This window comes from Embiotoca jacksoni, unplaced genomic scaffold (assembly GCF_022577435.1).
Source record: "Embiotoca jacksoni isolate LCO1_2020_lvr unplaced genomic scaffold, fEmbJac1.0.p SCAF_24, whole genome shotgun sequence".
NCBI lineage: Eukaryota > Metazoa > Chordata > Actinopteri > Embiotocidae > Embiotoca > Embiotoca jacksoni.
In genome coordinates this window covers 4498887-4524752 of record NW_027185375.1, presented here as the reverse complement: position 1 = coordinate 4524752, position 25866 = coordinate 4498887, and the positions used below count along the sequence as shown (strand labels likewise).

The 25866-nt window shown below is 39.7% G+C and overlaps 1 protein-coding gene across 3 annotated transcripts in view; it reads left to right on the top strand.

Annotated features, from left to right (window-relative positions):
• nrxn2b (neurexin 2b) overlaps nucleotides 1–25866 on the top strand; it is a 658484-nt gene that overhangs the window by 340194 nt on the left and 292424 nt on the right. For all 3 annotated transcript variants that reach the window (XM_069159139.1, XM_069159138.1, XM_069159137.1), the window contains 3 exons: nucleotides 1908–2027; nucleotides 3332–3713; nucleotides 4910–5100. In XM_069159139.1, coding sequence (XP_069015240.1) covers nucleotides 1908–2027; nucleotides 3332–3713; nucleotides 4910–5100 — 693 coding nt within the window. The remainder of the gene's footprint in view (nucleotides 1–1907; nucleotides 2028–3331; nucleotides 3714–4909; nucleotides 5101–25866) is intronic.

Here is a 25866-nt window from a genome sequence, read left to right as displayed (position 1 = left end):
CCATCTCTCTTTGTATCAGCTTTAACTCCTCTGCTCCTAACTTTTATTCACTCTTTCTCTGTTTGCGGCTAGCAGCCTTTTTCTTTATATTTACTCACACATGGTGCGATCAAAAGTCTTTCTATCCAATTTCATGTGGCCGCAGACAAAAAGCCTATGAAAAAACAACATAATAAAAAAACTAACAGGAGTAAATGGGAAAACAATTCTCCAGTGGGCCGTGTGTGTGTGTGTTCTTGCGAGGCGGTACCATCAATTGTTAGGTCATTTTTTTCCTCTACACTAAATAATTTCACACACAACTAGGAAGCGGGCAATTATATTTCACCAGACTGTACTATATCATCCACTTGAGCAGCCGCTATAATACGCTGAGGCTTCAGCCAGCTAGCCAGTCAGAGAGAGAGCCAGTGACCCTGGGAGTGGAGTGGGATTACAAATATTAGACCCGAAATAAACAAATCATCAGTGGCATGGCGTAAGAAACCCAGTGGCTTTTGATGTCATGGTGGTTTTATTTACCAGCCACAATGGCCCTCGCTCCACTTCAGAGCTGCCTAAAAGTGTGCATAGTACAGAAGGTTGCTTAATGGAAGTGACTGGTATTCTTTTATTTTTGTCTGCTCTGATGCCAACGAGGTGAAACTGTCCCCTCATTATTTTGTTGTTTACAGAATGCTCTCAGATCATTCATTATCACCATCACCTCAGTGCCATGTCACTGCACGTGCTCACTGCTGCCCGACCTCAATTTCAGCTTATGAAGCCATGTGAGGAATGATTCCCCTTTTGTTACATACATTCCCAGCCTGGCTCCGCTGATAGTCCGGTGACTGTTCACATTAAGGTTTGTTCAGCCAAGGGTGGACTAATCAGCTACCAGTAGCGGTGGCATGCAATGACGTTGAAGTAGCAACAATGATGCTACTGGTAGAGTTTCAGCTCAGCATGCTGTATATTGTGGTCAATGCCGATTGGTTAAAGGCTGCAAATTAAGCTGAGGTCTACGCCCATATTGATGTAAGGACTGGAAACAACCCTCAATAGTGGCCAGACCCTGGTAATACCAAGCTAATACTTTTGCACTCTATTTTGAATCCTTCAGCAAACTCTGGCACAGTTATTAGCCAGCACCAACCACTGCATTGACTTAGCCATGGAATCTGTTAACTCGTCGCTGTGCATGGAAAGACAGATACATGACAGCTCATTTAATCAAAATCCACACGGTTTCCCTTGTTGTCGTTCCTCCGCCAACTGTTTGGTCCAGTGTTGATACATATGGCTCAGTCATTGGCAGCACATAGATAGCCTGTTCCACACTTTGAAAAGACACTTACATAAGTATTTCTTTAATAAACACCAAACTGCCTCCTTCATGGGCAGAGTTGAAACAACGGTAGGAGAGGAGAGCAGAGTAAAAGTGAATTGGGAGTAACGATGTGGAAAGGGGTATTAAGGAGGAGAGTGGTTCGGTGGGATGAGCAGTCTTGCCCATCAACTCCCGCACTTACACGGCCCATTAAGAGGCTCCTCCGTGTGCTGAGCTGAGACAGAAAATGTTCTGTGAAAGCAGAACATGCCTTCGTTGGCTCCCTGTTCTGATCTACTTTCTGAGGTTGTTTATTTGGCCAGTGGTCTCGACACTCTTCTGCAACACTGTGAGCTCAAGAGAAGATTTTACAGTCTGTGAGGTTGGATAATTGATTCTTTTCACGTCTAGTATAGTCGAGAAATCCATAGTGTGAATGTGTTGTGCAAACATGCAGGTTTTCTTCACTAGCCCTGTCACCAACACTGTGTGAACTCTGTGTGTGTGTGTGTTTGAGGGGGGTGGGCTGGCGCATGTGTAGGCGCGCACACCTTTTCCACCGTGCTGTTTGTGATTTGAATTCCCCCTACGACAGGCAAAGGACCTGAGACAGTGTTCGCGGGGCAGAAGCTGAACGACAACGAGTGGCACGCAGTGAAGGTGGTGCGGCGAGGCAAAAGTCTACAGCTGTCTGTGGATAATGTCACAGTGGAAGGTCAGTTTGTGTTTGGGACACCGAGGGATTAATTTGGGGCGAGAGGCAGTGAATAAGACTGCAGTGAGTCTGAGCATGGCGTTACACACTCACAAATCCATTTGTTATCCAACCAATAATATATTCACCCTCAAAATTGAACTGTTTTTCCATTTGTCTTTGAAAGAGGAAGTTGACTCATTATCATGATAATGAATGACAAAGGCCATGATAGGTTTGTTTATTTATAGACAGTTATGCATAGTGGCAGCTAAAGACGTTTTGATAAAAGTGAAATAATTGATTCAAACACACTCACACACCGTGATTAAATCTTAATACCCATTTTACAATACTCATTTTAATTAAAAGACTGCAAATGAACTAGTTTCAGTCAGAGCAAATCCATACAGATGTATAAGAAAGTATAAAACATATAATTTAGACTGAGCACAAGAGAGAGTTGTTCATGCATATATTTCACTAACTGTGAGCGAGCAGCTGTGAACAAAGTACAGCGGAATAGGTTCTGCCAACTGATAAGAAAATAGAAAGAGAAGGATGAAAGGTCAAGAGACGTGGTGGAGTTACGGGCACTCACAGTATTGTGGCCTCGGGCGAGAGGATGGCGGTGGCAAAGGGTGAGAGAGGAGGTGAGGAAAAGGTGTGAGCTAGATGAAGGAAGGAGAGTGGGCATGCTGAGGCCGGAAGGAAGAAATGACCCTGAGAAGTTCGGACCGGTTCACAAACTGGTTCATGCGAAAGAAAAAGGAGGAAACGCCCAGTGAGTCCTTGCAGGAGCCGGTCAGGCGTTAGCAGGGAATGCATTTTAATCTGCAGCTTGCCAAGATAATTACTCACATCTCCCAGTGAACACAATATAAATTGTGGTTTGTAGAGCAGTAACAAGACATTTTCTGCAATATTATTCCCGTATAATTTAACTTCACGTCAGGTTAGAAAAATAGGTGCACCGATAAAACCATATATTGTAGACAGACTCTAAAATGTATTTTAAGATATAATAAGCATAATAAAGACACACAAACCCCCAGATTAATATGCATTTCTTCACAGGTAGTTGCATCATTTATACATTTTAATATTTATGGTTTATCCCTGATTATGTTGAGTTTGACACACAATCTCCACAGGAAGTATAAGGTTCCATTTATTTGTCTGTTAATCCTTTCACAGGGCTATATCATTGTTATGTATTGCAAATCTTGTTCAAGGACGTGTCCTGATAGCCAATAGAGAGCAGGGCAATTCATATTTTACAATTTGTTAATGCAGTTCTTTTCTGTATCATCCATAATTTTCAGGCCAGATGACCGGTGCTCACACACGTCTCGAGTTCCACAACATCGAGACCGGCATCATGACCGAGCGCCGCTTCATATCTGTGGTGCCCTCAAACTTCATTGGCCACCTCCAGGGCCTGTCCTTCAACGGCTTGCCATACCTAGACCAGTGCAAAAACGGAGACATCTCCTACTGCGAGCTGAACGCCCGCTTCGGCATGCGCCACATCATTGCAGATCCGGTGACGTTTCGAACTAAAGGCAGCTACTTAGCATTAGCCACGTTACAAGCTTACGCCTCCATGCACCTCTTCTTTCAGTTTAAAACCACCACGCCTGACGGCCTGATGCTCTTCAACTCTGGAGACGGGAGTGACTTCATCGTTGTGGAACTGGTGAAAGGGTGAGCGAATCTCTTTCTGATGATTTTAGTCAAGTGAAAAACTCTTCTCTTTTATCACTAAAGAGATGATCTTTCCTTTTCTCTATTCCATTGATGTTTAGCTTAACTGGTGACAATAAATGACAAATTTTTCAGTTGAACTTTTACTTATTCTCCAATCTGCCATTGACATAAAACAGCCTTTCACTACTTGTGCTTACAGACAAGTACCGTCTTTTGTTTTGTGCTACAAAGTAATCCTGGTATTCAAAGGAATCCACACATCTCCTAACCCAGCAACACGCTGTGAAATACAGTGTCCAGTTGGGTTAAACTGCATGTTGTGAGTTATTATTGCTGCTATGAACACAGTGGGCTGCACGTCAGCTTAGTGTAGGTTAGTGAGTAATCATAACCAGTCATCTGAAAAGCTCAGCTGAAAGCTGCACATACTGCAGCCTATTATTGGACGGTAAATGGAAAGTAGACAAATATTAATGCCTGTTTTTCCGCAAAAACTGTGTCTATTTTATACAATCTGTTAACTTTTAATTTATCATTTTTAACACGATGCATTTCTCAGACCAGGGAAGAAGTCTTCAAACTTTTCATAAAGACTTGAAAAAGCGAGCACAAACCAGAAATAAACTGGTTAGACTTGTGAATTGTATCACCCTAAAAGCTGCTCATAATTAGAGTATCAAAAAGAGGCTTTTGCTCCTGTATCTCTCTTCCTCTTGTGCTCTATAATCAGCACTGTTACAACACAAAGGCCTGAGCTGCTTCTGTCACACAAAGACAAGAGGCTACATAAAGGAATTGGAATTGAGGTAGAAAAAAAAGCACATACCTTGAATGAAACAGCCACAATAGCCTTAACCCAACACACAAAAGACAGCCATATTTGTGTGAAGGAGGGAACTGTGCCACCTCATCCGTCTGTGGGCAAACAGGGAATTCTAGACAAAAGCAGGTTTCTATATTTACATGTCAAACCAATGAGAAAACACAGAAACAAATCCCAGGCCCCATGTGCAGCCACATGAACTCGTCATATTATTTTCCTCAAACATTTGTTATTAGAAAAAAGGCTGGTTACAATTCAGAAAAAGTATGATATATCGTTGGTGTTTCTTGAAAGAAAATATTTTATTGCCAAAAGGTTTATAATGACTTATAATGGCCACACCAAAACACTGTGATGTCCTTCCTGACAGGTATGTCCACTACGTCTTTGATCTCGGCAACGGCCCGTCGCTGATGAAGGGCAACTCAGACAAACCACTCAACGACAACCAGTGGCACAATGTGGTGGTGTCCCGGGATGCCAACAATGTACATACACTGAAGATCGACTCACGCACCGTTACTCAGCACTCCAATGGAGCCCGCAACCTGGACCTCAAAGGTAACAGCTGGCCATCCAGCACTGTTGAATCTAGATTCTCTTATATTGCCATTGCCATTTGCGACGAGATGATTTGAAACTTAGAAACTCCTCGCAATTGATCGCTATAATCTATAATGTATTGTTCTCAAACCTGCCAATTTACACCAAAGCAACTGGACGAAATGGTGTGACATCTCCACTGCGACGAGTCTCTGTACTTGTTTTAACTGCCAGCTTTTCAGGGTTTTTTTTTTGTTGCTGGATAGAATTTCTCACTTCTTTAAACAATTTCAAAACTCAATTTGTGATCAATTGTCAAGTTCTCGTGTCTTTTTCAGTAGCAGATCCATTGTCTAGAGAAGGTACTGTATCCTCTAATAAGCAGAAAAAAAACACTGCAGTCCAAAACTGTCCACTTGCAACTTGTCAAAGCCGACACGTCAGCTGACCTCACTGACAGCTGAGTCAAGCTGAGACAGTCCACACTGCTGCAACGTACATCTTGTAATGGATCTTTGGACTGAACTGGGCTTTACAAGAATGAACTATTCCAGTGTCATCCTTGGTCTGTCCCTTATGAGATGTTTGAGAATGGCAATGAATACATACCAGCTCAAATCCATCTAAATTAGATCCACTTTCATTATTCCAGCGGCTTTTAGAGTCTACTGGGTTTTCTGAGTCAAAGAGGGGTCTTTAGTTTTTGTGGTGCATATAGCACAATGTTGCCTTGATATTTGTGTTAGCTATGTACATTTTTCTTCACAAAGACCTTCCAAAAATGCACAGCTGTTGTATTCACAGGTTCTGTTTTTTTTTCCAGGCGTCCATGATAAAAAGAGATCTATCCTGGGTGCCTGGTGTAAATATGGCGGCCAAATAAATGTGGATAGTGGATGAAATAAAATGTAACAAAAGCCTGGCAGCATTGTTGGTAGCCCAATGTTGTTCACCTTGAAAGATGACCCTCCACTTTCAGCAGATGTTGGCTTTACAGGAGCAGGACAATAACAGAGCAATATCGTTTACTGATCACTATCCTAAAATTACCTAAATCCAACATCACAGACCGACTTGAAGCAGAGAAACATTCTGAAAACAATAACAGCTTATCACTTCATCCATCTGTGCTTTGCTCTTTTTTTGCTTTCACATGCTTGTTTCCAGTGAGCTGCTTTTTCGACTGGAAAAAAACAATCGCATTGGGTGCACCTGAATTCTACCTGCAACATGATGACTGTCTTTTGATTGAGGCATCTTTACTTCTTTGAATTTAAAATACCCTGCCCTTGTGAATCCTTTTGAAATAACAGCCATGGTTACGAAGCACTTAAGGGTGAATAGGTATCTCAGGTCTACAGCGAAACTGGGACTGGAAGCTCAGGTAATTGTAGGTTGAACACCTCAAAAGTCAAGTTTTCTGATGTGTTACTTAGATGCTTGAGAGGCTGTTTGCATAGCCAGAGACTTACAGCATAGAAATAAAAGCAAAGGTTCAAAAAGAAACAGACACCTACCTGGAGGACAGACACTAGCATGTTAACAATGGACAACAGAGGGCAGACGCGAGCATTACCAAACTCTTTCAAGTCCGTGTGTGCACTAATATTAAGATTAGCTCTGTATAATTCACTTTGATTTTGCCTGTGTCATCTCACAGAGTTTGGAGTCCTCCTGAGGGTGCAGCGGGTGGTTGTGTAATACAGATCAGAAGTCAGGGTGAGCCTTTGGGCCCACCGAAGGCTGCCAAGAGTCAAAAGATCAAAACGCGCGCCAAGCTCTTTGGGGAAAGCGTGATTTATTGACATACTTATCCTTTTTTTTTTTTTCTTTTTTTTTTTTTTACCAGTTTTGCCCTTTGCGGTATGCACAGTGCACCTCGAAAAGACAGCCATAAGGTGAGGCTGGGGTGAAGATGAATGGCACTCTGCCAGTTACCTTCCCTGAACTACATGCAAAGTTGATGACCATAGAGCAGGCTTTAATAAGCTGCAGACACAAGGATAGAAGAGTATTGAATCAGCTATATTGGTTTTAGCGGTAACACGTGCAATTACCAGGTTGGTGTGGAAAAAAAAGATTACATTTGCCACATATGCTTTGGAGGAGGAATGCAATTGTCACTTGGTTAATGTGTCAATATGCTTCACAAGACTACACTGTTGATAGAGATATCAGTAACTACTGCATGTAATGAATGTTTGCTTTCATGCAGTTTGAGTGTAGCAAGCTGCAGCCTAATTGTGTATTCCTTATGCATGGTGTGATTGATAAATAAATGGGCTTTCCTGTTTATCCATGCATGCATATATCTACACAAGCAATCTCCTACATTAAAGTGAAGTAATTCATGTTTAAAATGAAGAGGGTTTGTTTTTGATTGATTGCTTATGTCTAGGGTGTGGCAAATACTGCTGTCAATCAGCTCTGAGATTAGACAGGAGAATCATTAAGAAACCAACTGCGAGGCTTTTAAGTGGGCTACCATCCTGCAGGGGAAGGATGACTGTGTTGTTTGTGGTTTTGGGCCCCCCCGTGTCATCCTCATCTTCATTATTTGCAATCATGTTGAATGGTGTCCAGTCTAATCAAGGAAAAATGCTTTAGAAGCACCCTCACGATAAAGGGATACTTTTTCTGTCAATACAGTTTACAAAATGTAAACATAATATATCTTCCCATTATTGAATGAAGCAATGTTCTACACATAATACATCTGTTTCCTCTCTTCAGTATATTAATAAACAGTTACATCTGCTCCTTATAAAGTGCTACCATCCCTCAGCTGCCCAACACAGCCATATGACAACAATGGATTCATTTGCATATTCAAAATTACAGTCACACCATAGAATTATTCCTTTTTTTTTTTTTTCCTCACAAATGAAACAAGGCATATTTTCAGTGTATAATCACAACAGTATGTATTACTCGGCTGTAACCTTTCATCTGTGTTGTTAACTTGGTCGCTGGTATTTTCAGGGTTCCTTTTTCTTCATCTGAACAGCGTTGTGTCTGCAGGGGACTGAAATTGAGCAGCTTTCTGCTACTGGGAAGAATAATCATTGTACATCTTCCTTTATAGGACTTGAGAGGGGGGATGGGCATCTTCCCTCCGTCCCTTTGTTTAATTGAGCATTCAAACCTCTCAGTGGTTCCACTGTGACAATTCCCCTGGCAAAAAATTGTGTGCGGCTCAAACTGTAAACACTATTGCAATCCACTGAGCTTAAACGTGTGTGTAGGTGGAGAAAGCCTCTTGACAAATACATAAACATATACAGTATAAACTTAAGCAGAATCGGCTTGCCCCTTGCAATGTGTGTAGGCACACACTCACTCAAGCTATGTACATTTTGTCTAACTCTTCAGCAGTCACACACAAAGCTGAGCAAATCAAGCGCAGGAGAAATAGCAACAATAAGCTATTTCTCACAATCTCTTTGCTCTGTTCTAACACCATTTCAGCAGGCATTGCAAAGAGAAAAACCCAATTCTCCAAGCTTTATCTGTGTAATTGCGCAGAGAAAATGGGTTTTGTGCGCTCTGTCTTCCTTTTCTTTGTTTTTGGACAGGCAAAACATCTTCAAGGCATCCCTCTTTGTCAGCTAAATTATGGCGAGGGAGCAACACATGTAGTCCCAGAGGATAGCGCTGAGTGGATCTAGTTTTGTGTAATGAATGCGGGTCTCGGAGCAAGACATGTTGAACAGACACCATACAAGTAATATGGCCCTGCCATTCCTGTTAACAACCTGCTGAACACAGTGACAGCAAGATATTTCCATATTCTGAAATAGCCTTGTTGATTCTGTATTGAAACACAGTGTAGAAGAATCCTTATCAAATATGCCAGAGAAGCTTTACAATATGATGGTAAAACACGATAACACAGAAAAATCCTTTAGTTATACCATCGGAGGTGAACGATACCACAAATCGCGATAAGCTGAATATGATATCACAATGGGTGCGTATTTTTGGAACGTGGAATTCGTTCTCGTGAATACAATATAGAAATGATCACACACATCATCACGAGCAGATCTCACTGGAGCCCGGGAGTAAATGACCAAAAACTGTTCATGTTGTGTTATGTATAGTGTTATGCTAAAACATAAAAAATAAAAAGTGCAGGGGAAAAAAGGTGAGAGGAGGAGAATGATGTTCCTCCATCCAAATACATAAGCTGTACATTGTGCTAGCATAGCGCATAATCATCAAACTCGGACTTCTTGTTTGGGGCAACTTAGTTTGACCTTTTTTTAAAAGACTATTGTTTTGGCATTTTGCCTATAATAGGAGCAGTGTATAGACAGACATGAAATGTCTGGAGGGAGAGCAGGAAACTAACATGCAGTAAAGGTCTGACTGGCCAGGAATCAAATCATTAAATCAGTGTTACAGCTGGCTACCAAACTTTGATACTTTCAAATGCCCAACTTTTGCAGGAGTAAATCTCATCAGTGTCAGTGAACAACAGCATTTACTGTGCGTAACCTCTACTCGGGCGGCCCGTCCGCTTTGATCAAATCAATCACACTATTTTACTCTTTATAATAAAAAAAGGCCAAAGAACTGGCTGAGTTGTGCTGCAGTAACTAGAGGCTTCTGTGTGTGCAGCCGGCTTGCTACAATCTATCGGTAGCACACGGGGGAATTCAGGGAACATCATTAAATTGTAAGTTCTAGCGATAACTTGCATGGTAGACGTTTAGGAGACGCCGGTTAACTGGTTACACTCTCAGCCCCCAAAGTGCATTAAACGTAGAGATCTGCACTGTAGTACGGGTAACTCCAATTTAGTCTCACTTTAATTATATTCTCTGTATGCTGAGGGCAGTACAAGTGGAGCCTCTTACCTCTTCAAAGTACATAAACAAAGCACCGACTGAGCGGGCTAAAACTGATTTGCTTCTGCTATGTAAAACTTGTCACAATTCCTGAACTATTACATATTCTGTCTGTATCTAGTAATATTCATGATGGTCGTTAAGGCTGTTACAGACTGCTGACCAGTCTTGCATACATTATTAAAAGGAAACAACGTAGACGGAAACAATTTTCAGTATATTATAATGCTAGCTTATAATTACCCAACTGGAGTCTTCTACAGTAAAAAATTATATGAGTTACCAACACCCCACCTCAGCCACAACTTTGATCCAGAAAATAATGGTGTTAATTATCACAGAATAAATTAATATGTGAAACAGGATTTCCCCCATCATCTCTGCAGGAAAGTGTCAAACAGCCTTTTGTTTGATGCCTCATATTGTGAGGGCTGCTTTGCCTGTTTCAGTAGTGCTTTTTAAATTTTCTTTTACCACATAGATCTCATCGAGTGTTGGTTTAATTATTTCCCATTTGTGGTTTGAAATGTTTGGACTTTTAACCATAGGATAATACCGTTTTTTTTCTGTTTTGATTTTCAATACTGGTACTTTTTTTTTTTTTCTTGCCAGGTGTTGCTTCTATCATTTTAACATTAGTAATTACCATGTTCCTTTTTGAGGCTTCACTCTAATTACATGAACGAGACTCTCACCCAGAAGACAAGCAAGTTCCCTTTTGGGAAGATACAGTAGCAGGACTAATTAGCAGCCTCCGCTTTAGTGACAGGAAGCAACGGATTTATATAATATATCTTCATTTTGCGAAACAGTCGCACCAGTAAACCTATTTGCGGTGTACAGAGGCTAATAGACCCCATTTGTTTATGCAAATTATACTAGTTATCACAATTAATTTAACAGTGATATATTGATCATGAATTAATTAGTGCTACACATAGCACTTTAAACCGTGGACACTTAAGGTTAATTAATAAATATTCTCTGACTAAAGCCAATGAGGATATACAGTATGTCCTTCTCTGTATCCTCTTACTAACATAGCATAGCACTTAGCAATAAATGGAGAAGTTTGTAGGAGGTCAAAGTATGAGTAAAAGTTCCTTTATTATTCCTGGACCTCAACAGTAACACATATATTTTTTTTAAACTGGAGCAATAGACCTGTTTCAATCCAGATATTTTAGTTGTCGTTATAGGGAAAACCCAGGTGTATCAGTGATGGCTGCATATCACTTCGGGCGGTTTCTACTTTTCTGCATGATGGTTCTTGACATGGCTTACTGGGACACTTAATGGGAATGAGCCATCATTAATACACCTATGCATTACGACCATGGCAAATCAAGATATCTGTTGTGAAAAATGTGCGAATTAGTTATGTAAACACTACAACAAAAATTGCTGCAGGCTTCAGTTAAGTGACTGTCTGGTGTTCCGGTGTAGCACTGTTATATTTCTGTTTTGTAGTTTTGCCCCTTTTAAAGCTGAGGTTGAAGTAAACAATGTTAGGCATGTGGAAGAGGAGGCAAACACAAACACCCATTGCCACCAGGAAAGGAACCTGTTTTACTATGCAAGAAAAATGGCAGTGTCAAAAATATTAATGTCATTATTAAATAATGTAACAGGAAGTGAGGAATGTCAACAGCAGCAGAATTAATCTAATGAAACATTTTCCAGGTTGAGAAGATGCAGGGAGGAGGAGTAATTTGGCATACCATATTCAGACAATGCCTGTCCCCTTTCTTTTGAAGATGCTTGCTAATGAGGCATACTTGTGTAGAATTGTAAAGTGATGACATTGACTATGTTCCATTTTCTACCAAAAGCAGAACAAATTGAAACACAATATGGAGGAGAGGTTTGGCAGGGATAGAGAGGAGGAGGAGGAGAGAAAGACAAACAGGTACACAAATACTAATGAGTTGAGCTCCTGCCAGCAGTAAAATTGAGATTAGCCGTTTCATTGCCCAAAAGTTAATAACAGCATCTGACAAACCAAACCTAAATTAGTCGATAATCCTGTTAGCATACCAAAACCTTTCCGTACCTAAACGCAGACCAGAAGATAAATCGCTGCTGAAATTCAAATGTTTTCAGAGGCACAAATGGAAAAGGTGATGGTCACTATTTACTGTTGTACCAAAAAAAAGTTCAAATTGATTATCAGAAAGGGGCAGACATTAAAAGTTGTTTGTGTTGCTGATGAAAATGTCAAAGCTGTTAGAAATCCCTTTCATTTGTCCATGTCCAAGTTAGGGAACCAGAGGGTCTCATAAAGTTTAACTCTTGATTAAAGGCACAATGTTCCACCACCTCCAAAACCTGATGGATACTCGAAAGGTTTTAAGTTTGGCCAGAAAAATAATAAATTCGTCCAAAATTATCCCACAGAAATGCTGGAGACACCACAGCTGCACATCCATCCTCGCCGCGGCGTAACGTGATTGTGATTGGTCAGGATGCAAATATTTTTCTTGCCGCAAACGCCCCTCACACATGACATATCACAAATGAGAGCGAGCAAGGTCACTGCACAAACAAAGCATTTCCCAGCATGCCTTCTTCCTTACAACTTCCTACAACTTTTTAAAAATAGGTATCAAAATCAAATATGTCTATTTGATTGGTCGAAATAATATGTATACAATTTAAACATGGAGTTTTAGGACATATCAATTAATAAAAATGATATTACACTAAATAGGCTATGATTCAAAACCATAAATTCACAAGGTAGGAAGTTGTATATCTGTCACAAGACTTGGAGGTATTGATAGTGCAATCGGATGTAAACTTTGATAATACATTGGATTTGGTAAGAGTCTCTTTATGAGAAGTTACAGCAGGCTTTGTGCAATATAGGACAGAATAAAAAAAAAACTAATTATTTACTTTATGCTTTTCACATTACAGTTCATAACATGCTGAAAAAAAGGCTAATCTTCCTTACGTAGGGCTGTAGGTGGTATGCGATAAGAGTTTGACAAAGGACTCATTGAGGGATAATGTTAATGTGGTGCTACATGGATAGTTTTTGTGTGCTCGCCCTCCCTACAAGGGACATTTTTCTTATACTACCCTCCTCTAGGAGAGGATCAAGATGGAGCGACAGCTCAATGGCAGGACTCTGTGTTGCTCAAGGACAGAGCGGTGTGGGGTGGGTTTGGTGAACGGGACTAATTGTGCCCACCTTTTCAGATAAAATGACTTGAATTGACTTGAGCTGCAACACTGCTGCTGCTGAGTTTCATACAATCTTGACAATATGTACGTCTTCCACTGCCCAAGATTTGGCCTTGAAGGGTGCTATTTGAAGGGCAACAATGGCTTGCTTCAGTCACTCATCAGGAACAGTATATTATTAAAACGGTGCTTGCCCATCCCTGTCCTCTTAAGTACACCGTCACCAGTGCAGTAGCATGCCCACTTATACAAAAGAATCATTTTTCAGGATGGACATAAAACATCTCAATATGATGATATACATTGACTGTTACATCTTGAGGTCTTTCCCTCTGCTTCCATTATATTGTATGTGGAGGAAATGTCATTACCATAATGCCGGGATCTGCTCTATTATGTAGAAAAAAATACATTTTTGTCCCTCATCTCTTTTGCTTCTTATTATTTCCCTTTTCCATTGCATTATGTACTGCGTGAATAGCCTTTAAAATCAGCCTCTCTGGGGCAACAGTAACAAGACGGTGGTGCAGATCTATTAAGTGAAGGACAAGACAGCGATGTAATCGCACTGAAGACAACAACAAAAACAAAAAGCGTTGTCCAGCAGTGAAGATTGAAAACCTTTTCATTTCTATTTCATAGTCCTTGAACTATTACATACAGTATACTACTTTAAGATTTTGAATCCAGAGGCAGAATACTGCAAGTGCTGCGCTTTTCAGCACTTATCATGTTTTCTCCAGATATTTTCTTGACCTCATAATCTTTAGAAGAGGACACAATGTTAGCCCCAAGGACTTCAAGTAGTAAAATGCTTCAAGGACTTAATATGATGACAAGCAACTTGGAAAGTAATCTGAAGTGTCTCTGCTGCGCCTCCCCAGTTGAATGCTCATAGCAGTGAGGAGGTGTTAGACAGTAACTCTGAAAGCAATAGGGGCTTGCTCAATGACACCTTTACTATTTCCCTCATTAATAATTCAGCTAATTTGACTTCCAACGTGTTTCAGTAGTCTTTTATTACAAACATATCAACACTTGAAGAGAGGTGTGCTGGGGGCATGTTGACTAATATCTGAGATTGTCACACTAATTCATTGTGTAGTTAGCATGGGCTTATTGCACTTTGATTAAATAAGTCTTTTCTTGGCTTCAGGAGCTGAAGAGATCTCGTTTGTTTTTGTTGTTGTTCTTTATTTTTTGTGCTTTCTGCAGAAACACAGAGAAGTAGACAGCAAATAACATGTTTATTGCTACTGTAGTTAAGTGTACTTGTTCAAATACCCTCCATACAAGTCGAAGTATCTTGAAACTAATCAGGCCGAGTAGTCGTATCAAGAACAGGACACGCCGACTTTTTAATTTGTTTCAAACAGACTTTAAGACTTGTTCTGATGATGGGGATTATTCTTTTGTATTCATCTCGGTAAGAAACCAGTGTTCCAGTGTTCTCATGAGACTTGTTAGCTCAAATTGTTGTATCACGAACAGTGAACTAGGTGTGACAGTAAGGTTGTGTTTGAAATCTGATGCTGCCAGAAGGAGAAAAGTAGGAAATACCTGTTTGGCAAATGTGTGACAACCCTGCGTACTGTATTCAATTTCCTTTTTAACACTGCTTCACTTCGCACCTGGTGTAGGATTGTGAAGGACAGAGAGGGAGGAAGCCATGTAATGAAGATCTGCCAAAGCAGGGCCTGAATATATTTGCATAATAATAACTAAACAAATCACATGCAGCATAACTGGATTAGCACCTCACATCAGACAGTATAAATGTCTGAAGCAGTTTCTTCAGCCTCCTGCATGACACATACGCCTGCAAAGCTTCGGGAACGGGGAGACAGTGGGAGCAATTTGGGATACATGTTGAGTTCATCCACACTACGCCATTCATTTGTCATAATCTACATCATCAGCATTTGCCATGACCACTGTTCTTTATCTTACTCATTAATAACATTATCAATCAACAACATCTATTCTTAATTCTGTTTAATCAATCAACGGGGAGTCACCATGTTTACAGACAAAAGGCTGAAACAGATATATTTAAAATAAATAGATGACTGAAGTAAACGCGCTTGGTGTCTGCAGTGACAATCATTGCAAGCGGTTAATATGGTCAAACAAAGACAACATCGACGACTATGAATCTTCATACACTACAAATCCAGAGAAAGAAAAAAAAAAACATCACACCAGTGACACATGCTGTGGCGTACTTACATACTGTACACTCACTATTTTCATTGCATAAGTGCGTTTACACTGTACAGTATGAAAACATGCTGTGCACTACAAGTACCCAGATGATGCTCTCAAAACATTCCAAAAATATGATGTGATACACTGGAGAATTTTCACACTCAGCGCTCGACCTCTCGGCTACGTAGCAGAAAGGGAGGGACCGCTGATGTAAAGAAATTTAAAAATCATGGTGTCCAGAGGAAGCTGCAGCAAAACACCACGCAAATGTTTATTTTACGGTCAGTAACACTATACTGCTGTTGGACAGAAGCTATTGTGTTTGTTAAACAGAGGGCACAAAACGTTCAATTCTGGGTTTAAAAAAAACAACAACGGCCACCAGATATGTTGGCAGTTGATGCATTCAAATGGTACGGGTATTTCCAAGAAGTGCAGCACGAAAGTGTGCAGTTTGAGACAACCCTGTTTGGATCGCTGGGAAGAGAAGTCCAAAAAACAGAGCTGCAATTACAATTTATATCCATAGGTGTCATCAAAATAAAGAAAACGGAGATTTTCAAAATTGTTGTTAAACTACATCTTCATTAGATACCTTTTTTTTTTTTTTTTTTTTTTTTTTTTTTTTTTTTTCATAAACCAATAAATCAATGTAGCAACATCAAATGTAATGTGAAATACTCTGATCCTTCACTGAGTCCTGGAAAGCCTCATCTTCCCTCCCAGATTAATTTAGTTTCCTTTCCATTCATCTCCTCCCATGTCCTTCTCTATCCCCTCTATTTTTCTCCTCAGTGTCAGTGCTCTCTCAATAAATGATGGGCTAGGTAGCTTGCCTGTTGCAATAGAGTGGTGTGTTTTAGCTTTTATTCTCACACTGACCTGTCTTACATTACAATTTATTATGGCATTACGCAGAGCTTTGGCCATTTTCCCACCCCACCTTCTTCTTGCTCCTGCTTCATCAATCTCTTTCATCAAAAGCCAGCTTCCTCACCAGAGGTGAGACAGCACTTCTTTTGAATGCGTGTATCTGTATGCCCATTCATGTATTTACAGCTAATGTTCAGTGCTTGCAACCCTTCTGCTGACACAAATAACTCAAAACAATGTGGGAGACTCTATCACGAGGGGCAATCAAAACATACTGAGACTGCTCCTGTAGCAGTATCAGGGAGAGGTTAAAGTCTTGTAAGTAAGTATTCCAAGTGTCATCGCTTGATCAACATCAGCACCTGAGTTACAAACGTTTTGGCGAGCGGTGGTCTAGGTGCATCTGCGGTTTCTTTGCTTTTCATGATTTTAAGGGCCTTCTTTTCCAATTTCTGGAAATTTGACCTGCTCCCTCTGCTAATTTCCGAGGAGAAATTGCAAATTCGCCCAGACCAGTGATCGCAAAAACCGTGTATAATTCTGGTGCCGATGTTGATCAAGCAACAAAACTTGGACTATATACTCGTGAGGACTATAGCTTCCCCCTAATACATGCACGTTGCTGCACACAGTTAACACGCAACAAGAGCAGTCCCCCCATCATATTATATATTAGCTCTGAAGTGATAGATCCCCTGAATATATAGTGCTCGAAATATACTACAACAACAAGAGCAATCTAAAGAATGTTTTAATCCTTATAAGTCATCAGTTAGTTTATCAAATAGTAACCAATCAATATAGTAAATATAAAATGAACTATTTGGTGCAGGCCTAATGTGACTTAATGTTAAATGCTCTATAGGCAACATGTTCTTTTATTAGAATATGACATTTGACATATGCAATCCATTGTTAACAGTATCGAGCAGTTGCAGTGATATTAGCTAACTGTACATTTTATGAATCATTTTACATAGAAATAGTTATCAACAGTAATATATTCTGCATGTGTCTGGAAAAGTAAACTACAAAGACTTGAGTTCTCATTCATGCAAACAATAAGAACAGAAAAGAGAATGACATTGTTTTTGTAATCACGTCCTATTAACATCTCTCCAGGCAAATGGGCCAATAAAAGAAACCTTGTTTTAACTATCTGCCAGGTGAAATATAGAAGCCTTTTGTTCTCATAGAAGAGACAGAGAAAAGAGTGCAAGTATTTTCTGATAAGGTACAAAACATTTTTTTTTATGAAAAATAGGTCAAAATAATAATATAATAATAATAATTGAAAATGACTTGGACTATCTGATACCAGACAGGCTACTAGTGACCTCGGTCTCCTGCATAGAACCTCTCACATTGTCTTTCCATTAAGTGTTTTTTTTTTTTTTAATGTTCAAAATTACACAGACAAATATCAGCAATACATTTTCCACACTCCGTTTATTCCGGCAAGAGATGGACTGAATGTACCCCACATCATCTTAAATCCCTGGAGCCTCATTGGTTGGCTTGGGCTCACATTGCAGAAGCTCGACTAATAATGTCCCTGATGGTTGCGATACTGTCATGGGTACATTTATTTTTCTCCACACTCACAGGTCCACTTCTCCATCATCTTGAAAGAGAAATTACACCATGTTCCAAATTATTACTAAGATGCATTTTTTGTTTGTTTGTCCTGACAGTCAGGATGATTAAGTTTATCATAATACTGAAACGATTATATAACAATGTGGACATTATTACAAGAAAAAACACGGATAATGAAAACTGAAAAATAGTTCCACATTATTATGCAGAGTGCCATTTGGAAACCATCATAAATCTGTTGTACGTTTTGCATCAACTGAACGTTCCTCTCGATCACAATTTAATAATAACAATTTGTATTGTATTTAATTTAAATGTGATGGCAGTGTGGCCTCCCAGAGCTGCTGTTTTGAAGTGTTCTGCCACCCACCTCCTTCATTGATCTTCTTTGCTCCATAGGTTTTTCAATAGGTTTGAGGTCAAAAGTTGAACGTAGCCACCGCCGGGATTCCCCCCCCCCCTTTTATTTCCATAGCAACCAAGACGTCTGTGGTGTGCTGTGCAGATGGTACAATGTCCTGCTTATATATTTATATATATATATTTTGGAGAAGGCATAATTCAACTTTTTGCTTTTTATACTGCGGCAGGGAATAGGAACTCTACATTTATTGTGCTCATTCAAAATACGGTTCAGTCCAAGTCCTCACTTCCCCACCGCCTTGCTGCCGTCAGGCTTGTAGTAACAAGTTGACCATTCACCACCAGAACTCATGCGTCTGGACCGTTCAGTCTAGAATAATTAAAACAGCTTTAAATTAATTCTCAACTATTTCTGATCCCACTGTTTCTCTCTTTCCCAATAAGCCTTTATCAGATCAGATTAATCTGCGCTCTGAACCACTCACTACTATTTTCACAGTTCAATTATTTCTCTTCAGTTTTTTAAGGAAACTGTTGAAAATGTGATGCCTCTTGCAAGGCATTGCACTATTCCATACTTTTTATATCGTAAAGATAATTGCATGACTGCTGTGACTTGCTGTGTAAAAAAACGTTTTATTTTAGTAGGTTTCCCTTTCATTAAGGTCACCTGGTAAATTGTCTGAGATAGATACCAGTTAATTAAATATATATGAAGAATACAACAAGCAAAACCTAAAACAAAATATGTATTTGACAGAAATCATGCTTAAATTGATTTTGAACACAGTGTATATTAAATTCCCACTGCAACAATGGGAGAGTCATTCATAAACATCCATTTGAAAACTGCTATCACAGAGCAAAATATTTAGATTAAAGATAACTCTATCTTAAAATCCATTTCATGAAAGTTGTTTTCACACAATTATGGATATTGAATTTGTGTGAACTCCTAGTTTTGAACAGCAGAGACGGAAGGAATTAAAGTTGCAGGCATGTTTTGCGGACAGTGAATAATGGGACTTCCAGTGCCTTGTGTCAGCAGCACTACGAGTACAGTACAAAGTCTGGTTACAGTCAGTCACTAATTGACTGGTGCGACATTTGGGGTTGATGTCTCACCTGAAGACATCGCCATTTAAAACTTGCAGACTGTGTAGATTTAACTTGTGCCAGTTTTGATAGATGCAACGAAAACTAGACTCATAAAACACTCGTACAACAAGTCTGACAAACTGACCTTCACTGGCTTTTACACCACACTCAGTTAAGGTAGAAGCGAGTAAAGCAAAGAGACAGGGAGAGGACAAAGGATATGAAGAAAAACAAGGTAAAGATACTGTGGAGCACAAACAGTAAAGATGTAAAAGGATGGTGGTGGTGGGGGGCAGAGTGATGAAGACAAACACGGGGAAAATTGAGAGTAAAAGATGGTGACCGAGCAAAAAAAATGAAATAAAAACGACCAAACCTGAAGTGCTGCTGGAAAGTCCAGCCAATGCAAAGTGAATGGAAATACAATATAGTGACATTTCATGGGGAGAAAATGGAAGCATGGAAGTGTGTAATGATGCCTGTCTGTGTCACTGTACAATCTCACCAGCGAGCACTGACACACAGAGTCTGGGTCAGTGAAACATTGTCATGGTGGCAAACAGTTAATACTCTCTTTTTTTTTTTTTTTCTCCTGTAATGTAAATATGCATCCAAGTGGGGGAAATTATAGGTTGGTTGCAGCTTCTACCATTGTAACACAACAGGCTATGTCATAATGATTACAGAGCAGCTAAGAGACTTCAGAGATGCTGTAAAGCACACAGCACCAGGGCTTTATTAACTGCATGTGAAAGCACAGCCCTCGTAGATATGAGCACTTCAAATAGGAAACTCTTTGCACTGCATCACATAAAAGCAAGCATTACAATCATAGCGTGTTAATAACAGTGATCTGTGGGTCTGATATAATGTTAATTGAAATATTATTTGGTCGCTGGGCACATAATGGCTCTGGACCCCTACAAAACACAATGTCCACTCTTCCTGTAGTTGATTAAATCCAACTGGGTAGACTACGCAAAATTTAAATGCAAAGCAAGATACTCTGTTGGATGAAAAATAACAGTGGCCGGATATTCTGCAGATATATATTGTTCTGTACATTGTTTTATTTCCACGTTTTCCACTTTGACCAAATTGTATACCCTTTTCTCTTGTTATGTAATTTGGAGGGATTGTTGATTGTTCAACTGTTTACTGCAGCTGTGTTTTAGATCTCTGTTTACCTTCCAGCCAGTCAGAACAATCCTACTGAAAAGGTATACCCACTAATAACATATTGTGAATGAGACTTGAAATGCTCGACACACGGTGATTGTTGAACATGTGTAATTACTGCCTAAGAGATGTTCTCACCTGCAGAAATCTCATCTTTGATATTAAGGCGTTCAAGTCTAGACGGGTAAATTGTGTGTTTGCCGAAGAAACGATAATGATGTGACTGCTAAGAGCAAGTTGACGACACTTTTTGTTTTCCCCTTCTCTCTATCTTGATCTCTCCTGTTTAATTTGCCGGTGTTGAAATGTTTATGTGCGTTTCAAAGACTTAATTGTTATGAGTCGTTCTAGGCATGTAATGATCGTCACACTGCATGCTGCAGTGCCCACACTTTAATTAGTGCATGACGATCACAGTCCAACATTACTAGCCCGGCTTCATGCTCAATGCAGTCATTGTGCACTTCAAAGTCAAGGTTCATTTTTAATTGTAGAAACATTTGACTTGAATATTGATGATTTGCGGCTGCAAAATATATTCAGACACGGCAAAATGAAGCTCACTTTAATCATTTAACGTTCCATTTTCACTTATTGTTTCCAGCTACTCTGTTTGCAGCCTGTTCTCCGTTACTTAGCCGTCTACGCTGACGGAGTTAGATAAAAAGAGAGAGAGCGACTCCGGAGGTGTATTTCACCACCTGTGGTTACAGTGCAGTGGAGCAAGGATGCACCTGTTGTCATGAAATAATGACAGCTTTAGTTGCCTTTGGCCCTTTTTTTTTTTTTTTTTTTTTTTTTTTTTTCAGGATTCCAAACATCTCTCGCTATATTATATCATCCAAAACACAGAGACATAAGACACAACATAATTATGCAACTTATAATTTAGCATCTGCAATTAACGCAGCGTCAACATTTATTCTCTGCACCAGTCATCTTGTTGTGGCATCTTTGCAGATTGGAGCGCCTCTATAATTAGCAATCACAGATTGCCTGCATCTTCCTGCTGGCTGCCATTGTCCCACCACTGCCTATAGCACAAATCACCCCGGCCTAACAGCCATTCATTTGCGCAGCCCACTGCATACACGTGTGTGTTTGTGTGTGTGTGTGTGTGTGTGTGTGTGTGTGTGTGTGTGTGTTTGTGCATGTTTGCATGTGTTTTTGTGTTTCTCATCAGTAATCATTCAATCTTTGTCAATTAGAGCCAGCATGATAGTGAAGCAAAACAAGCAGCAGAGAAAGGAGCAAGTGAAGACTCGAGAGGGAGGCAGAGATTCTTAATAGAGCATTTAATGAAAGTTAATGGTCGGCTTTGTGTGCACCGGGGAATTGTCCAGAGGGAGTCTGAGCATTGTTTAGAGATCAGAGCAGACATTGTGCATTCATGACCCATTCTTATGATTAGACTTCTCTTAATGATGAGTATAAATAATGTATATCACAGTATTGCTTGATATGGGCACACGCTGCAATACCATCACTTCACTTGGGAGCCAATTACAAGCAAGGATGAAATAAGGATGAATTTCTTATAGAAACCAAACTGTTTTAGATATTAAACACTATTTTGGCATTGGGGGTTTACGCCCAGTGAAATTTCTCTCGAAGATAATTCAAAGATTTTAGAAACAGCGAAATTGGAGCTGTGAGGTTTTTGCTCACCGGAGGTGGATAGTTTTCAGATACAAAGTATGGGCACTCTTACACATCACATAAACAATGGTCTTTCTTTTTAACAAATTGTTGACGTTAAAACGTCTTGTGTCCTGCATATCCACATACCTTTCCATTCAAAGAAGCTGTGAAAAGAGCTGCGTTCTTTATTATCGTAGTGAGATCTAAAATTACCTGGAAGAAATTATTGATACCCCGGTCGTCAGTGGATTCTAGTGATACTTAAAGCAGACTTCAATTCATGTTACAGGTCCCTTCATTCTTTTAATCAATAATTCAGCCTGTTTAAATGGAGAAAGGTACCTGGTATGCTTTTTAGTACTGTGTGCACCACACTGACTTTAGAGAAAGAAAAGAAATTTAGCAAATTCAATATCCGTAATGAAGTTGTTTATCGATGTCTTAACTTTGCATATTGATGTATTGATTGTGAGGGTGTCATTACTTTTGGTTGATCTGATTGTGTTTTGAATCCATTTTCTGCAAATCATTTCACAGTGCTCTGCTCTGCTCTCTGAGCCTGGATTTCAGTCTAACCTTCAGGTCAGACTCTGAGAAAGACCTTTTTGCTTCGAACTACAATTTGACCCGTTGACACTTTTACTTAATTCTGAGGCCATGTTTCCACTATCTCAATGCTACTTAGTGGTCAGCGTTCTGCTGGGAACCTGAGGTACATATTTATAACAGATGAACGATGACTGCAAGTTGATTTACTTTAACAAGCCTCTGATGAGTCGATCAAATCCATAGAATGTTATCTGAAAGCTGCTTCAATAAAAAAAGGATACAACTGAGTTTACATGGTCAATAGCACAAATGTGCTTACATTTGATTGGTGACCTAGAAATTAAGAAGAATACTAAATATATTTTATGTATTTTATAAATTTAGAAAGTCTTTTCAAATGTTTCTGAATCCTGAAAACTAGCAAATTATTTTTAGGTTATATGAAAATGTAGTCTTGGACTTTTGGACCCCACTGGATCCATACTTGTTGTTCATATATTTGTATAAAGAAAATTATTTACAATAAAAGGGTTGTATGTCAAAGTAAAAACATGAAACCAAGATAAATTACATTGGAACTTTTTTTTTCCACTTTGTGAAGTTGTAACTTTTACAAGGTTGGTTAAAAACAAGTCAGAAAGCAATCGGGGGGGGGGGGGGACATATTCATTTTTTTTTTATCAGAAAAAAAAAATATATATACGAAGTTTTACCACCATGAAGGACCAATGGAATTATCTTTATAGAAGTCAATGTTTTAGTTTAAAACCCTCTAAAAACCCTGATTGCCAAGTGTAAATGTTAAGTCAGCATGCTCTTCCAGATGGTGGTGTCGGAGGCTCTCCTGGGCCCTGTATCCAAGCATCCCCGTTCCTCCCACCGGCCCCTGAGAGGTCATTATGATAACCGTAGATATGTGGAGGTGGTGTTCTCTGGTGATGTCTGGGAACCTGTAATTGGTCCCGTCTTGTGGATCTCTTTGGGCTCTTCAGCAGCACAGACATGCATCACTGCTGGGACAGCAGGGCCAGACAGGGACACAGTCTGAGGGCAGTGAGGAAAGTGGCTACTCATCATTCTAACCTTCCGGCAGAAGAACAGGCCTTAAGAGCTGCAATTGGGAAAATTGGGAAAATAACAACGTACTGTACATTTAAATATTAGTTTTATTCACGTCACTGATTACTTTACAACATAACAAACCACAAGCACTAAGTTACAGTAGAGGTAAACGGTTAATCACTCAACCAGCATTATTACAGTTAGATTTATATAACTTAGCAAATTATAGAAGTGAGCAGAAGAACAGTCATCATTTCACCACATCAGGTTACACTACCTTATGCTACACCGAGAGTTTTCTTTCCCAACGGAGTAGGAAAACAAACCATCTTTAATGAGGAGTATTGTCTGTCAACAAATAGAAAAAAAACTGGTAAATGAGCAAAAAGAGCCTCACACTTAGTTATATATTTTTTTAAAAATAAGTTTTCTACTGCATAAATGGAAAATAAATAATAGATATGATGTTTAGGTGCGTGATTTGAATTAATGGAGCGCTGCTGGAGACGATGCTTGGTGAATATCTTACATGCAAACTTTGTTCCTCGCAGCTTTTACATGTCAGGATCCAGAACTTTCAAAGTGTGTACCTCTATTAACGCGAAAGCCATGTTGCATTAAAACAAGAAGGCGGTTGATGGTGAAATATATGTTGTGGAACACAATGTTCACAGGTCCAAATAAACAAGGACATCAAAACTTTACACAAATAAAACAATCCCAGTTTGCTGTGTGTGTGTGTGTGTGTGTGTGTGTGTGTGTGTGTGTGTGTGTGTGTGTGTGTGTGTGTGTGTGTGCGCGTGCACGTTGCTTTTTTCTTCTGTAGTTTTTACTCCGCTGAAAGAAAACAAAAGTCTCATGACTAATTCTTACAGTAGATCTGGCGCAGCCCTCCCTCCTCTCCTGTCTCCTCTCGTTATGCAGTCTGCCAGTGGAAGCTCAAGCATTCTGTTGACTTCTGCGGAAATGAGCTGTTTGCTCTTTTGAGATTAACTCCATACCGATAATTTCATATTTGTTAAATGGGTCTTACAGCCCTGATTTCAGGACATCACTCAGCCGGACAGCTAATGAATTCTTTGTATTGATTATAAAGCCCGGGAGCCCTGGCTGGGAAATATGAAGTGTCAAGTGCTCATTAATTCTAGAGAGGAGTTGGCAAACATCATTGACTCATTCCATTACACAAAGTCCACATATAATTGACCTTGTGGCTCATTGCTTCTCAGTTGAAAGTTCTAGTTTGTAGCTGTGAAGAAATGTGTTGTTGTTTTTTTTGCGAGTCGGAAGGATTTCTGACGGTCTTATCTTTGTAGCAGGATCTCGCCCCTGTGTGAAAGGTTCTGCTGGATGTTCATTTTATGCCTACTTAAAGATAAAGCGAGGAGGGAGTTTTCAGGAGTTTTGATGATATGAAAAGACCGAATCATTTCAAACTGTGTTTATTCATACGCACTCACATCAAAGGCCTCTTTGTGTTTTTCATAATTTCACTTGGCATTTTCTGCAAAACTCTACATAACAGAGGGCTGAGATAGAGTTAGAGAGATGGAAAATAATTGGGTTTAAAAGTGGATGGGTATTTCCTTTTATGTTGCAATGTAAAGAGACTTTAATTGCACTTGAGCGCTGAGATTTCCCAAAACCCAGCTTTATCGTGTCGCTGAGGATTCACAAATGCTGCTTCCTTCATGAGTAAGAACTGCTGTATGTATTCTGCCCCACTTCTAACAGAGCACAGTACGTGGACAGGCTCATGGAATAAATGTGTCAAGCATCACATGCCATTTCCAATTCTCCAGGCTTGATGCTGTACAGTCTATTCATGTCAAGTGTAAGCTGCTTCCTTGAATCGTATAATCGCCGGAAACATGGTCTTGCAGCTTCCGTAATGACAAAGCATTTTATCAGAGAAGTCTCTGAGGAGCACACCTCTCAACGTTCACGCTGCTCGGCTTTAAAATGGCAGCTCTTTGTCTCTCGGTGACTGTAGTGTTCGCTGTCTGCTGTATGCATACATTCACAGTGGATCAGTACCACACCGTTCTGTCATGGAACAACTTGTGATTCTCAGCAGACACATTTAGCCATAAATACGTCAAGGATTAGCTTGTTAATCCTTTAACAGCAACGATTCATGAAACAGTTAAATGTAAAGTTTTTAATACAC